General features: G+C 40.7%; 1 protein-coding gene and 1 long non-coding RNA gene across 35 annotated transcripts in view; one reads left to right on the top strand and one right to left on the bottom strand.

Moving 5' to 3' along the window:
- The window catches only part of CEP112 (centrosomal protein 112), a 158,216-nt gene that overhangs the window by 123,214 nt on the left and 18,773 nt on the right, over positions 1-16,229 (top strand). For 4 of the 34 annotated variants that reach the window (XM_086857576.1, XM_086857577.1, XM_086857589.1 and 1 more), the window contains one exon: positions 9,483-9,665. The exons of 27 other annotated variants lie outside the window; for them this stretch is intronic. In XM_086857576.1, coding sequence (XP_086713702.1) covers positions 9,483-9,506 — 24 coding nt within the window. In that variant the 3' untranslated portion in view covers positions 9,507-9,665. Of the gene's footprint in view, positions 1-9,482; positions 9,666-16,229 lie in introns of those variants that run through there. 3 more of the 34 variants (XM_086857578.1, XM_086857591.1, XM_086857592.1) reach the window with 1 other exon arrangement.
- On the bottom strand, positions 2,132-14,537 carry LOC147649826 (uncharacterized). Its single transcript, XR_015278072.1, has 2 exons — positions 14,229-14,537; positions 2,132-5,809 (listed from the first exon to the last, which is right to left on the bottom strand). It is a non-coding gene; the product is annotated as an uncharacterized LOC147649826 (long non-coding RNA).

Consider the following 16,229-nt stretch of genomic DNA (forward strand, 5'->3'; position numbering starts at 1 on the left):
ACTGAGTGACTGCAGCCCCACAGAGATATTTAATTTTTTGTCCTCAAAACACCTTTTGGAAGACCAGCATTGTATTCTGCCAGAACCAGGGTTGGAGTTGGTAAAAAATAAATAATTCTAATTTATTAGTTTAAAAATCCCAAGCAAAGGTAAATGTAAGTGGTTTAAATGCCCTTAATTAGTGCTTATTAAGGGAGGAGAGGCATCTGAGAGTACCCAACCTAAGCTGCCCTGATCTGGAGAAGAAGCATTTTTAGTCCTGTTTTAAAAGTGAGACAGAGGCAGGCAAAGCCTTGGCTTCAGCCAAGGGTTGTGGCAAAGGTGGAAATGAAGGCTGTAAAGAGTGGTGGTTCAGAAGGCTGTGACCTTGTGTGAGTGATAGCACAAAGGACATTAATTAGGGGAATAAAACCCTGAAAGCTTAGTGTAAACTCTAAATGGAAATCTAAAACTTAGGGTAAAGACATTGTGTCAAGGGTTTTTTGGCTAGGGAGTCTTGACTTGCTTTATTCCACTGAGGTGGCAGAATGAACCCCTACAACCTCCACCACCAGCTCAGAATAAATTTTATCAGCAGACCCACATTACGATTTTTAAGATATTTTGTTGCATTTTCTATTTTGGCTTGGATGCAGGATTTTTTTTGTCGTTTTTGTTTGTTTTTTATTTCAGCTAGCAGTGCCTGTAAAAAGGAGGTCAGCATCTCACTGTTGGCACTGGCTCATGTCTTGTAAGACATCTGGTCAGAACATGCCCCACTGTTGGTGGTGGCTCTGTGGCCACGGCCGTGCCAAATGCTGTCAGTCACCGCAGAGCCTCGGAGATGTGCGTGTCACAAAGTTCTCCAGAGGGACTTCAAATCCTTCTAATTGCCTTTGTGCCTAAACATTACCATGATAAACCATTTGGCATGGTGAAAGAAAGACTTGTAAGGGACCATCGTGATGTTAAATACATGGAGTGCTTTTTCATGGATCTTTATTTCTTTGTCACTGACTTTAGCCTGTAATAACACTCATAACTCTGCAGTGGCTTTTATTAGCAGGGAATTACAAGGCACCAGCACTGGTGCTTTAGCTTTGGAAAGCAGACCTTAAAATTTACCAGGCAAATGACTTTATCTTGCTCATAGCTTCCTATGTTCTGTTTGATCAGCAGAGGAAGTCATGTCTTCTAAAAGAATGGGTAAATTAAATTTGCAGGTCTTTTATGGCTTTACTTTCTCCATTTCATGGGGTCCAAACTCTGAGGCACCTGTTTTTCACAGTCTTTGTTGATGTAAATAGTAGTTTCACCCAAATTCTGTTAGAGAGATGAGGGTTTATCCCTGAGGTTTTCAACTCTTGTTTCTGCTCTGTCTCATGATTCCATTACCTGGTTATCTTTAAAAGCCTGTATTGACACATTCAATATAAATTACAGTTAAAATAGGCTGACTTTAATGTTAAGCTTAGATAGTTATTGATCACAACTGAAATTCTGATTTTAAAAAACTCTTTCTTTCAAAACCATCTCACTTTTTCTGCTGCCACAGAAATTATTTCATTGTCTGAAGCATAGTACCTTCTCTTCAAAATTACAGGGTTTCAGATGTTTGGCCAGCCAGGCAATCCGAATGGCTGAGCATCTGTAAGTACTTTATAATATCTTTGACATGCTTTGTGAGACAAAGAATTGAGTCATCTTTTTTTTTCCTGCAGCAAACTTTGCACTCTGGTATTTTTCTTGACTTTTCATGTCTCAACACATTGAAGAACTTACCATGGCCAGCAGCAAAATCAGACTTACAAGTTTTATAAAAGACTAGAGCTAGTGCCTGCCTTTTCCTCTGAACTGCAGTCCAGATTTATCTGGCAGGTTTAAAAGTTGGTATTTTTACTTTTTCCTACATTATCATTGTTGTCCTCAGTGTTTTATTTTCTCTCCAGAAGGCACTTTGCTGCATGAAGTCCTTTTTTTAACTTGTTAGCCCCAGAAGGGATGCTACCTGTCTCCACATTATGGAGTTAAAGATTCTATGAATGCAGAATAAAATATGAAGTCATATACAGCTAAACTGTCTTGCTTTTAATAATGTGGACTACACTAGTTTTGCACTGAAAAAATGGGGAAAAAAATTCAAAACCAGCCATAAAATTCACTGCTTTTAATTGACAAGACAGGAGTAATAACACTGAGAGGGGTCCTGGGTAAATAAAAAGTGCAGACAAAACACTCTTGTGTTAAGTTATACTGATATAAGCCCACACGGTTTGTAAAGAAGAGCAGACAAGGTTTAGAACTATGTTATAAGAAAATGGAAATCAGCTTTTTTAAGGCTGCTGTGATGCTCAGAGTTTACTGCTGCATTTCAAAGATGTTTTTCTCTCTGAAGAGCAGGAGGACTTTTATGTGCAGGAGAAAGTGGGGCTTAAAAAAGACAGAGCTGGGGAGATACCCAGGAGTTAGGAGGCAGAATGCCCAGGAGGAAGAGCCTGTGCTCCAAAGTCTGGGACTTTACTGGAGAAGGGGGGAAAAAAAAAAAATAAAGATAAAAACAAGTGTCTAATGCCGTCCAAAGACAGGGCATCTGTAAAACAGTCTGTGCACAGGGCTGTGTAGGCTTTCCAAGGGCTGTGCTTTGTTCCAGTTCCAGTGAGTTCCTGGAACGCAGCCTCCTTCCCTGCTCCTGGAACAGCCTTGACTGCAGGGCTTCTCCAGCCGTGGAGGTGGAAACACAATCTGTGTGAACCACGGATTCCACCAACAAAAGGGGAGAGCGACGTCTTCAAAGCAAACCTTCCGCGGGCCACAGCCGTTTCTAACTCTGCAGTGAAGGGTTTTAAAGCCTGGCACAGCGAGGCGAGTTACAGGCTTTGGCAAGCAGGGCTTTGGGGATGTGGACCTGCTTTGTTATCAACATCTCTTTTCCCTGAGAGATCTCTCTTACGGCGTGGCTCATCCCAGGGGCGAGCTGGAACAGCGTCAGGTTGCCCTGGCTGATCCCATTGTGCCTACATCACTTCCAGTGTTTGTGTCCACATCCTTTTTTTTGCAGAGCCGTGTGTTCTGCTGTAGGTTGCTTTTGGTTTTGTGCTGGCTGCTCCAGGGATATCAGCAGGAGAGAGTCACTGAGGATTTCAGCTTTGTGCATTAAAATGTTCCTGCCAAAATGAGTGTTGACTTTAGAAATCTTCAGATTCCACTTAGAATTTTCTGCTGGCTCTCCAGCTTTATATGTAACTGAAACTCAAGAAGATCAAATATCAAGAGTGTTTTTTAAAAAATGGCTGGCTAACACTTTTGAATGGCAGATCACAGGGAAATAGAAATATCTTTGTTAAACTTCACCATTTTCATAGTAGTTGGGCTTTTCTTAAGTGTAACAAGAGAAACCTGCAGAATCTGATACCTGCATGGTAACTATTTACCAATATTTAAAGGCAGGGTAGGAGAAGAATCAAGTGGTCAGTAGCACTCTTAGACTTTTTGAAAGGCATTGCCTTAATTTTCTGTAACTGGAATGGTTTTTCCATCCAAAATGAAAATACCTATTGTTTTGGTAGCATTAAAAGATTACTTACAAAGAGCTACAAAAGGAAAGCAGCCAGAGCTGCCATATTCCTGCCACTTTCTTGCGTCAGCGGAGCTGTGAATAAAAGAGCTTTCCAAGTTACAGTGCTGCACTTGAAAAGGGAAAAAAGTCTGTGGCGACTTTTATCTGTGTATTCAGCAGATCAGATGGCAAACTCACCCCCAGAGCCGAGCAGGGGAGCAGCTCCTGCCTTTCTCTGGAGCCCCAGTGGTGTGAAACAGCACCAGGTACGACATCAAAAGGTCCAAATACGCGTCGAGTGTAAAGTTTGGGGTTTTTCAAAACACCTGTCTAATTAGCTCAGCTTGGTGTTTGCCAGCTCTGGCTCTGACTTTCTCACAGTTGTGTGCTCAGCAGAAGTGGCTTTTTCATCTCAGAGATTTGGGTAAGAGGTTAAACCTACAAATGCTGTCACCAAACCTGACCTGGCTCCTCGGTACAAACCTATCCCATTTCCTTGCAGCATCAATCACCCCATTGTGCCCAGCTAGAAAAGGTGAGGTGGAGCTGTTAGCCAGTTTGTTCTAGAGGGAAAAGATCATTTTAATTGAATGTTATTATCAGCCAGTCTTTGTGGTTTGACATAGATTCAAAGTGAAGCTGCTCATCCGCTTAGAGAATGCGTAGGCACTAATGGAATAACCTCAGCGAGTTTTCGGATGCCTCCATCCTCAGGGAAATTGGTTTGACTTGCCCTTCAGTGGAAATTTTGTGTACTGTTGGCAGCCAAAACAGCACTAGAGTCCAGAAGCAGGAGAACATCTATTCTCTGTGTTGTACTCTGCTCCTTTTCCCACTGAAATTCGTACAGTGAATATTTTCTGTTTGTACACCTCGTTGCCTTTCAGCCCAGGGAACTCGCCTCTATGTGTTCATACAGCACTTGTGGATAAGAAGGTGGAAAACTAGATTAGTTTTATTGAAAATATACTTTATTATTCAAGCCTGTTGCATGTGGATTTCATGTCCACCCTCCATCCTGCATTGGAGAGTGGGATGCCTTTCCTGGGAGCAGCTCATTGTTGCTGATTCTCACACCATCATGTCAGGATTCACTGATGAACAGTATTCACTGAGACAGTAAATATTTGATTTGTTGACCCTTGAAAATATGCATGAGGAAGACTTGAGTGCTTGTGGCTTATGGAGATGACTGTGAACCTCAAGGCTGAAGCTTTTTCTGAGGTGTTTTTGTGCAGGCATCTGTAGTTTTGTATCTTTGGCCTCTTCAGGAAGCCTGACTGATTTATCGGGCAGAGAGAGTTCACCTGTTTTCCTCTTCAGGGGTCTGCCTATGGAATTTATTCTCAGGAAACTGAAATAAGTGTTGCCTACAGGATAAAATGTAGGACTTTAAATGAACTTCTTGGCAGCATCCCCTCCAAAACTGCCAGATAACAGGAGTGGAAGAGCAGTAAAGCAGGGATGAATCAAGCAAAACCAAAACCTTACTACTCCTAGTAAGGAGGAGGACACAACCACTTTTTAACTTAGTCTGTTAATAAAACTGTTTCTGCTTATTTTTAGTTTAAGCCTTCAACATACTGAAGTCAATAATTTAAATTAAGTCAACATGTTTTAATAATTATGAAACCAAATTCTTCAGCACTGATGCGCCTTCATGTACAAATCTAATTCCTGATACAACTCAAAGAGTGACCTGCAGTGATGTTGGAACTGCCTTCACCGGCCTGGACAACCAACTGTGAGACCCAAAATTTGTATTTCCAGTGTTGAATTTGTCTCCTGCATTTGGCACCTCCAGAGAAATAAATCATCAGTGAAAACTCCAGATTGCCAGTTATGAAGAGTTCATTAAGATTTGCTGAAGTTCAAAGCAAAAACACCAGTTCCTCACAGGTCAGGGCAGCTCTTCTAATGGTTCCTGCTTTGCCTCCAGCAGCAGCTCATCCCCAGAACCTGTTTATTTTTCTGCCAGGGCTGTTGGCAGGTGAATAGAGTCACATCAGATCACCTCACTTGTATTTTATGCTGGAAACCCATGCCCTGGATAGGCCATTTTCCTGGCCCAGCATGGCATGAGATCATGGATTTCAAACCAGGCCATGTTGGCCTTAGAAGACAAAACATGCAGTGCCCTGTTCACTTCCCTCTTGAGATTTGCCAGGAAGTCCCAGCTCAGTTTTGCCCTGGGGCTTGCTCTCTGACAGTTCAGATCATCCCAAAGGAATAAAGCCTTGTGTGGGGAGGAAGGAGAGCATCACTCATCGTGTCCTGAAAACAGAACAGATAATTTGTGATAGAAAAAGGAATGGATGCAAGTTCTTCTAGAACCAGATCAGGGGAAAACAAACCAGTCCCTTTCCTAGGGAAATAACTAGTTAGCACATGGCAGCACTAAAACTTCATGCAGATAATCCTGTGGTTTAGGAAAACACATCATTTGTGCACTTGCCAGGTGGGCAGTGGTTCTGGTCCAGACTCACAGAATCATTAAGGCTGGAAAAAAACCTCTGAGATCATTGAGTCCATCCAGGCTCCTGACAGTCGCTGTCTCAGCAGCACATTTTCATTTCAATAGAAGGTTGTGCTATCTCTCTTTTCAACTTAAATTGTTGAAAATACGTGAAGTGCTGTAATGCTTTCCTTTCCATTTTCCACCTGAGTGCCCAGGGACAGCCGTGAGCCCCCACCCGTGGTACCAAGGTCCTCCGTGGCTTTTTCATTCCTGCTGCCAGCGTGACTCCCTTGCCAGCCTGCTCCCACCTTTCCACACCCAGACCTCACCTGGAGGAGACCCAGGAAGAGGATGTGCTGCCTCAGGGAGGGATGATGCCCACAAGGAGTGTCCAACCCCCTGCAGCCACAGCAGGAGCCCTGGGTGCTCTCCCTGCTCTGCTCTCTGCCAGGTTTGTTACGTAAGAAAGGGTAAAAGCACAAACAACACAGAACATGAAAAATGAGTTTGTTTGCTTACTGAGAAGCCTGGCAGGGGCAGAATGGAACTGTATAAATAAAAATTCAGGCTGACAAATGTTAGGTACCTGCAGGAACACCTGCACCACCGGACCAAGCCAGGACTCTGCAGGCAGCTGGAAGGAGAAATGCAAGGTGGGTATTGACACTGGCTCCAGAAAACAGCTCTGTGTGCTGCCCTTAAATTCCTCTTACTTTTGTTTCTACTGTCAATATCATCCTTTCCAGTTTTGCACTTGTAATTCAGCAAGGTAGAACAGCAGTTACTGAGGACTATTTAACAATTTGGATATTATCAGTAGATTTTAATTGTCTGCCTGGAAACAGCTTTGGCCACAGCCGTGCTCTGAGCTCCAAGGAGGGACTCCTACCTGATGTGTCATTTTCTTCCTGCTGCTAGAATAACACATCACTTCTACTCAATGTTCATGTCTGTTCATAATCACTGTATGGAAATGTGCATTTGCAGATCAAGTTTGGTGTTGCTGAACACTCATTTTTGTTTCTAACTCACCGTAGTGATGGATGTGAAGAGCTGATGTCCCTTCTCCATCGCAGCAGAGGCCAAGCTCATTTGTGTTTGCCTATCAGATCGGAACTAGACTGAGATTTATGCAACTCTACCAATACTGGAATCCTTAGATCTTTCACACTGTGCCATATAATGTTTTTGCTGTAGTTTGTGTCTCAGTTGTGCTAAGGGGAAGCTTTTGGGATGCACGAAGTGGCTGTGCAGTTTGGCTGAGAGACATTAATGTGTAGCTGCACAAATGAGAAACCGGTGCTGCTTCAGAACCTGATCTGTTTTCTGTTATTTTTAGTTCTTTTGCATTTTAACAATGTCATCCATATAGGAATGTTCAGAACTATTTACATATATTTTTTTTAAAAACTTTGTGTGCCTTTTGGGGGTATTTCAGCTGCTTTGTCAGGACCCTGTGGGTGTTCCTGGGAATCAAAAGCAGGGGGATATCTTGGGGCTTCCTGTTAGAGTCACAATTAACTCAACAGAACTTGTGCTGTGTGGGACTGAGCTCCTCTCCTGCCTGTGCATTTTCATCTAAGACTTTTCTGCCACAGCAGAGAGCTCTTCACACTGAGAGAGCAGAGTTTCAGCTCAAAACTGGCTTGAAACAGACTTAGCAAAAAACCCCACAAACAAACAAAGCTCAAAATCTCTCAATGGAAACCAATCTGCTTTGTCACAACTGTGATAAGAGCTTTTGACACCCCACTAAAACGATATCTGAGGCACAGCAATAGCTTTGGTGTTTTTCCCCTCTTATCCTCTTCCTAGCTTGCCTGTGTATAAATTACACCTTATTCTTACCTGTACTGGAGAAACTATTAGCACCAAAAAATGCAGCATGGGCTTGAATGTTTAAAAAATTGCTTTTAAGGGAAACAAACCCAATAAATTTAAACTAGACAAATTTTGATTTTTTTTTTTATTGGTGGTTCCAGTTCAGCTGTAAAGAATACAACCGAGTTAAAGAAATACAGTGGTGAGAACTCCCAGAAATGAGTTATGCAGGAATTAGAGTAAAATGTTTTGTATAAAAAGCTATCAGAAATATTTAAATAGGTCATGGAGCTTGACATTGTTCCTTGCTATGTGTGTATGTGTCTGTCTATTTAAAATATTCTGCACTACTTTTGTAGAGCTCTAAAATGGACAGAAAAACTTCTGAAGAAACTGAAATAGATCTTCTCCATGTCTAATTTAGAAAAAAAAAAAACCCAAAACTTAAAGGATTTTAGAAATGTTTAGAAACATTGGCATTATGACAGCAAGAATCTCTGTCATAACGTCATATGATTAACTAGATCAGAAAGTTCTGGGATGTTCTGATCACTTATGTTAATGCCTCTTTTAAAAAGTATAAAGCTAATGCTCTATAAAATAGATACTTGAAAAACAGTTTTGGTTTTCCTCAGGCTACTGAGATTAGAGTTTCGTAATCTGTTTGACCAGCTGCAGAGGACATTCTGTTTCATTTTTTCTTTTTAAGTAAATGAGCTTCATCTCAACATGATTAAAAAGTAAAAAAAAAAAAGAATCAGGCTTCAAAAATACTCCTTTTTCACTCATACTTTTAAATAGGAGCAACTGCATTGTCATGTCTTGTTGCAAATGTAATTGGGTTGGAGGTCATTAAAGACTTTGAATGAAAGAATTTCCAAGTTTCCAAGTGTGCATCCTCCCCTGTCAAGAATCACCCCACTTTTGGCTTCCAGACATAATTTTAGCAGATATTACTTTGCTGCCTCTCATCTCACATGTGTTGAGTCAAGCTCGCTCTTGTTCAGTTCAAAAAGCAGTGGTTTGCCTTGCGAGTTAATTTTGTTGATTAAGGTTACTTTGAAAGGTAAAAAGACATTATTAGATTTCTTTGTGTGTGCCTGTGTGCAAGAAAATGTGTGTTATTTTATGTAATGGCAGAATTGCAGCAATACTGAGCACTTGATTGCACAAAATAAATAGCTTTTCTTTCCTTCTTACTGGGAATCAGATTGCCCTATTGATTAGAAATATCTGAGCCTTTCATATTTCTGTTTTAAAAGAGCATAACGAAATACGAGGTTTTGTAAGACCTGTTAGAAATGTTTATATTTCCAGATCTTCGTGTATCTGTGAGGAGCAATGCATTTTAAAGAGACATTTGCAGAGCACCAGGGGTCTGCTGGAGCCTCTGGGCTGGCTCCAGGTGTGAAGTATCCGAACACCCACTTAAAGTGGCAGCTTGGTGATAAACTTGGTTGGGAATGAAGCCCCGGGCAGCAGGAGATTGCCTCGTTCAGCCAGCGATTGATAAATCTGCTTTATCAGGCGTTCTCCAAGTCATTGCAGGAAATTCTGCCTGAACCTCTGATGTTTGTTTTTGCAGAAGTGTTGTTAGGAGTACAGCAAGCAGCAGAACCAGATGTTTTGCTGGTTAATTTGTATTCACAATAGCGTTTTTTTCACTAGCGCAGCACTGACGGGATGTTTTAGACGTTCTTTGCGACGGAGCATCAAAAATTCAAGAAGTTGCCTGAAAATGTTGAAGCTGACATCAGGTCTTCACAGGAAACCTGCTCAGAGAATGGCAGACTCCTTGCCATTCCCTTTGATTCCAAAGTGTTTAATAAAAAGCAAATTAGGGAATGAAAATGGTCTCGCGGATCAATCAGGCGCAGCGGTTCCGCCCGCTCGGCATTATCTGTCAGACATTAACCTGATTGGGAATGTTGTATTTTGTATAATAGTCTCAAAATCAGACTGAAAGGTTGACTGAAAAAATACCTGATGTATTTTGTGTGTGCTCTGAGGCTGATAACAAACTCTGCAGTTCAAGTTTTAATAACTTGGGGGGAGCTAAGAAACTTCAAAAGCTTCGTGATAAATGTTTTTGACAAAGCGTCAGCTGAACATTAGGCAGAATCTTGGTAAATCCTCTCATAAGTGGTTTAAAATGGAGTTCTGAACTTTTCCTTCATAAGTGTACGCTTAAGATGTCATGGTATCTTTGGGTTTAAAAGATTCATTTTATCTGGTAAATGTGCACCACTGGTGTTTCTGCCTAAACCTCGGCGAGTGCAGGGGGGAAACAGTTCAGGGCTTTTCTCCTTTTGGCAGCCTCTGCTCTGCTCTTGGCCATGACACTGAGTGCAGGCTGAGAAAAAAGGGGGAGCAGTGTTAAAGCAAACTCCAGAATCCTCCAGGTAAATTTTACAGTAAATCTTCCAGCTGACAGGCTTTTGATTGGCTTCATCACAGCAGCCCCAAAGTGTCCCGGTCATAGACAAAGCCGTGCTTGGACATGGCAAGTGCTTGTTGGGTTTTGTGGCCCGTTGAGAAAAGCAGATGAAAGCCAGTTTATTACAGCCTTTGAACCTTGCCTCCCTTTCCCTCCTGTCACCTGAGCCACTCTAACAAAGCAAAAACAATTCCCTCCTTGGCTCCCCCTGACAAAAATGCCCGACTTTACAATTTATGCTGCTGTTTTCTTTGAACTGTTATCTCTGCAGGACCTTATGGCATCCTTTGCCTTTCAAAAGAATTGAGTTTATAATGTCCTGCAGTGAAACCCTGACTCAGCAAAATGCTTAAGCCCTTGCCTGATTTTATGTCTACAAATAGCCCTGCTGGTGCCATCAAGGTATTTTAGGGATGTATCTTAGAATCATGGAGTCTTGAAAAGATTTGGGTTGGAAGAGACCTTAAAGCCCATCCAGTCCCACTCTGCCATGGCAGAGACACCTCCCAGTGTCCCAGGGTGCTCCAAGCCTCATCCATCGTGGCTTTGGGCACTTCCAGGGATCCAGGGGCAGCCACAGCTGCTCTGGGCAATCTTCTCTGGCCAAGGCCTCACCACCCTCACAAGGAACAATTCCTTCTAACAGACCTAAAGACTTGTCAGGAAAATGATATTAAAACTTTGGTCAGCTCAACTTGCTATGTACAGAAAATGCAGAAAACCCATCAATATCTTACAGGAGCGAAGCAGGAATAAACAGGCATATTGAGAATCCTAGGAGTGCTCAGGTGATCTCCAAAAGACACCAGGTGATGTGGAAGTGTTATGGGACTGCTCAGGAGCTGGTGCTGATGATCCCAAGTTTATAAAGTACTGCCAGTCAGTCTCTTGCCTATGAATTGTCAAAAATGAACATAGCTTTTATTAGAGCCTGCCACACTGCAAAATGTTTGCATATATTTTTCTTTTTTGTTAAATGACCTGCTTTATTTTTTTTTTTCCTCTTACTGCTGGAGACACTTGATTCTGTTCCTAGAGTCAAATTACTCTTTTTCTTCCTGAACCCCTTTCCTTCTTTCTTTCTTCCCACAGTCCCTCAAGGGGAGTAATTCTTAGACTTCCCAGGGGCATCTCCTGCTGGCAAATCTCTGAAGCCATAGCCTGGTGCAACAGGGAGCTCCTTGGCTGCTGGGGATGGGCAAAGCCCCCAGCTTGGAGAATTTTGCAAGATCTCCATTCCCATTTTGACACATCAGCAAAGTGAGCCAAACTTACCAATGTGGCATGGTAAAAATGGGAGCTCTCCTATTATTCATGTTGAATTCTGTGCCTTTGGAAATTATGCCTTTTGTCTGATTCCTGACCAAGAAAACATTAGGTATTTTTTTTTTCCCATAATGGCAGCAGAAAATGGACAACCAATTCTTGTAGGGACACATTTACAAAGCTATTAACAATTTGCATTTTCATTCCATGTCGTAATTCATGTTCACTCTTCATGAAATAGTGTTTAGTGGTTAAAATTAAATATTAGGCATGAGGAGTCACAGATTTGCTGTCACTGCAGAGTAGAATGCTGTGAGGAGCAGACTTTTCAGGTCTTTCCCTTTCCCCCATCCATCCGTAGCTGTTCCAAATTTCACCAGATCCCAAAGCTGGAGTGATGGTAACAGGCTGGGAGGTCAGTGAAAGTAAAATAGGAAAGAGAGATGTCAAATATTGCCTAAGGCATTTTAATTTCTGTTCCTGAGGAGCAATAAAGCTAAATTTTCTGTACAGTCATAATAGCAATTGTAATGTACCTATAGGATAAAGGAATAATAATTTGTGTTATTAAACACTGTGACTATTTTCTGTGTAAAATAATAGATTTTCTTTCCTCTTGCAGTAATGTTGGCCCCTGCATATAGGTTGTGGAAAACTTTGTTTGCAAAAACAAAGCCATTGTTTTAACAGAAACCGCAGAAATTTTGCCTTTCGTATTGAATCAGTAGCATAATGAGTCGTGGAGCAATAGTTCAACATCAAAGGAAACTTTTTGGATATATAGTGTGTTGCAACAACAGCGAAAAAGTTCCCACCAGAAAGGAATTTTGCCATATGTGAACAGCAGACATATGTATTAGGTTAAAACCAGAAGATTTCCTTTGCTTTGCACCAAAACCAAGAAGAGAATTCCAAGTACAGAGGTTTTTGTTTGCAGTGGCATGGGCAAGAGCTCAGGGAAAACCCAAAAAGCGTTGAGGATGCCCCAACAATTTGGCTCCAACATCTCTATTTCACTTTTTAAAACACCCTTGTTTTGCTCTGACTCATGGCATTACATCAGTGGCATTCACAGATATATTTGCCCGATTTATTTATAGTAGTAATAAACCCAGATAAATCTATTTATCTCCATGAAATATTTTAGCAGAATTAATGATTGGTTTTAAAAGTCTGGATGGGATTCTTGGCTGCTTCCTCTGGATAGAGTTGTATTTGACTCTAAATTGTGAGACCACTTAATGTAAAGAAGTTTTTGCCCAGACAGCCCATAATTCTGGCTTCATGGAGAGAGAAAGATTTGGAAAATGAAATGTTTTAATGACAAAATTTTAAAGCATATCCATGTGTATTTCTGGAAGAAAATTCTCTTTAATTTTTATTATCATTCACATGTTGGTTTTTTTTTTTCTCAAAGTTCCAGAGATTTTCTTCTCATGAGCGAGGAGAGAAAACACATCAATGGATGTAATTTGAATTTAGAAGGCACTTGAAGAGAGGCCTGTATTCAGAATTATTGTTGGCACATGTTTTGAGGATGTAAAGTGGAAGCCTTCTTCTGTGGGCATTAGTAAGGAGATAATTAAGACTACAGTAGGTAATTAGGGTAGCTTTTATTACTGCATCTTTCATTAACTAATTATATTAATTTGGTAACATTTGAAAAATTCTTTGAAGATGAAAAGTGCTAACTCTCACTACCTTTAGTGGTAGCTTTACTCTGCACTGGTCATAAATTTTGAGAGCTTTTCTTGATACAGATGCACATCCATATGTGCAGAGTTGCTAATAAAAATTACATATTTCTAATAAAAAAAGGCTCTGACATTATCTGGCATAATCTGATCAGGATGAGCAGCAACTTTTCTGTTCCAAAGTAAAAATACATTGATACTTAATGGTTTTTAGGAAATTTTCTTTTTTTTTTTCTTTTTGAAAGCGTCATTTATTTATTCAACCCTCAGAGCAGAGAGATAAATGCTTGTGATCCATGACTTCCCATTATGTGATGGGATCAGGAATCAAACCTTTCTTCTCTCAGACAGTTTCCTATTTCCTACAAAAATAGGAAATTATTTCAGGTTAAAGAAGGAAAACATCTCACATTTGTAAATAGTTTCTTCACAGTTGTAATTGATACAAAGAAATCAGGAATTTTAATTGTTTTTGTTTATGTAATTCTTCAGAACTGAACTTTCTTTCAGGGAATACAACACTTTCAAAAAATATCCTGTGGTTAAAGGATAATCAAATCAGTTTTCATACATTAAACACCAAATCCTTCCTACATTACCGTTCCATACTTGTTCCTGGGATTGTTCAAGCTCTTTCTCTTACCAGCTTTTAGTTGATTTAGATTAAGCCCTGTAACTAACACCAAAAATTAATTCATGCCTTAGCAAGGGATTTTGGACTGCTGGCACTGCACCTTTTGGTCTCTTTAGGGCTTCTTCTCCTATGCTTTACAAGTTTTGTTGTTTTTTTTTTTTTAAATCACCTTTTTTCCCAGCCTCAGTCTGTCCCTCAGGTATCCCACGGAATTCCTCTGATCCCATGTGTCATCCCAGCTTTCCTGGAGCCTCACAGGGCCAACTCCACAGGCACCAACCCCACGTGTGCTGCTCCCTTGGGTCCGAAATAAACTCCATTCAGCGTTTCGCTGGACACAATCCATCCACAGCGGCATAATCAGGGGAATGAATGGTGCCTACCCAGAAACGCAGCTCAGAGGTTCCTTTCTCCTTCCACATCAGTGTCCAGCTCTGGATCACAGTGCCTGGGATGGATTCATCCACAAACTCCCCTCCAGGTCCCAAAATCCGCCCGGAATATTCCAGCGGCGCCTTCTCAAAGCCGTTACTTTTCCCTTCCCGCCTCTCGATGCTGCCTGAGACCCAAACAACATGATTTTATTTTAGGATCCTTTCCATTTTTAGAAATAAATCAAATGAGTTTTCCCTTTCTCCAGCTGTAATTCACCCACATTGTTGCAGTGGAGCTTATTATCTCATTTACATTTTTAAGAGCTTTTCAAAGTGTAGGATATCTGGGCTGGAAAGCAAAACATTTGATTTCTTTGTTCTCTGGCCAACACAAAGCACTTCCAAGGTCAGGTATGGTGTAGACATTCAACAGCAAACATGTTTACATGGCATTTGAAAGCCCGTTTAACTGAAAAAAAAAAGAATATTGTCTTTATAAGAGTGATGCAAGTCAGCTTAGCACAGCTGAGGAATGGGAATTCATCCGAACCTGGAAAAATTTAACTAAATAAGTTAAGTTTTGTTTTCTGTTTTGGGGGAAAAAAAGCCTCTGATGCTTAAAAGTTGGCCCAGATTTTTATTTTTAATCCTTTTCTTCATCTCAGCAGTTATTAATCATAAGCTCCGCTGCTCTTTGGGCAAAATGTGTCACTTTGAAGCTGTAGAATAAAAACTGCATTTCTAAACAAAACAAAACATTGTTTAATTTTACAAAAGAGATGTTCTGGGGTGTACCTGGGGTAAGTCCTCTGCTGTTTTTAAGAGTGCTCTACATGGCAAAAGCTTCCCTGTCTGATTCAGAGAAAGATTTGAGGTTCTGGTAGCTTCAGGAATGGCCATCAGCATTCAGGCTCTGGCCACTGCGTGTGAGGCTTTTTGACTACAGAGAGAATTTTCAGTGTGATCTTCAAAACTGTGCATTATTCATGACATCTCTCATGATCCCTCCTAGAAAATTAAAATCACGGCCAACAAACTTGCTTACTTCTAATTGCTATTCTCAGAGTTAATCACATGCAGGAATCTACAGCAACCATGAGATTTTTGATGTTACTTTTTCATTTTGGCACGGCTTTGATCAAATGCTGAACTTTTGGGTTTTTTTTTTGTTTTTTTTTTTGCCATTGCGCTCATAGAATAGCTGGAGTACTCAAATGAACATTAATTACTCATGGAATTTATGCAGCACAGAAAGAGTCCAAAAAGGTTCCAGTTAAAGGTATTTGTGATTGATCCAAGGAGTTAGCTGAGTTGTTTTTCTGCCATCCCAATACAAAACCTGCCAACAGCCAGTTATGATGTGATTGGAAAAATCTGTGAGTTCATACAGTAAATTCTGCTTTGGACAAATGTTGAGTGGATAACTGGAAGAGTTGTTAGTTTGCTGTATTTACATGCTATAGTAAAAATACCTTATTTCTAAATTTAAATTTAAGACATTTTCTGCTCTCCTAATGAAATAAAACATGTGTGCTCCATGCTGGCAAACACTATCTAGAGTAGGTAAACCTAACAAAGGCTGTGTTATCTGAATTTCCCAAATTAAATGACTTTCAGATGCATTGCAAACCCTCAGATTTAAAGGAACCTCTTGTTTTATCCTCTGCAGAAGTTTATTGTAATTAAGAATGGAGAGGTGAAGGAAGGAAGGAGCAGGGCACTCTTTGCCACCATGGCATTGCTGTCTCGTGCAGGATCAATTTGGGATCCAGTTTTGTACTCAGGACCTGCAGATGGGGGCGATACAAATCTCTTTTCTGGCAAAAACACATATATTTATACTTATTAAACACATGTATTTATACATTGAAATGCTATCTCTTGGCCAGCTTCAAAGTCCTGTGAAAGAGTCAAACTTAAGCACAAGGGAAGGATGAGTGATGTGTGATGAGGTTTCCTCTCTCCTTATTTTTCACCATCTGGGCTAGAAAAGCTGATCCTGAAAGAGCA

This window comes from Cyanistes caeruleus, chromosome 19 (assembly GCF_971803275.1).
Source record: "Cyanistes caeruleus chromosome 19, bCyaCae1.hap1.1, whole genome shotgun sequence".
NCBI lineage: Eukaryota > Metazoa > Chordata > Aves > Passeriformes > Paridae > Cyanistes > Cyanistes caeruleus.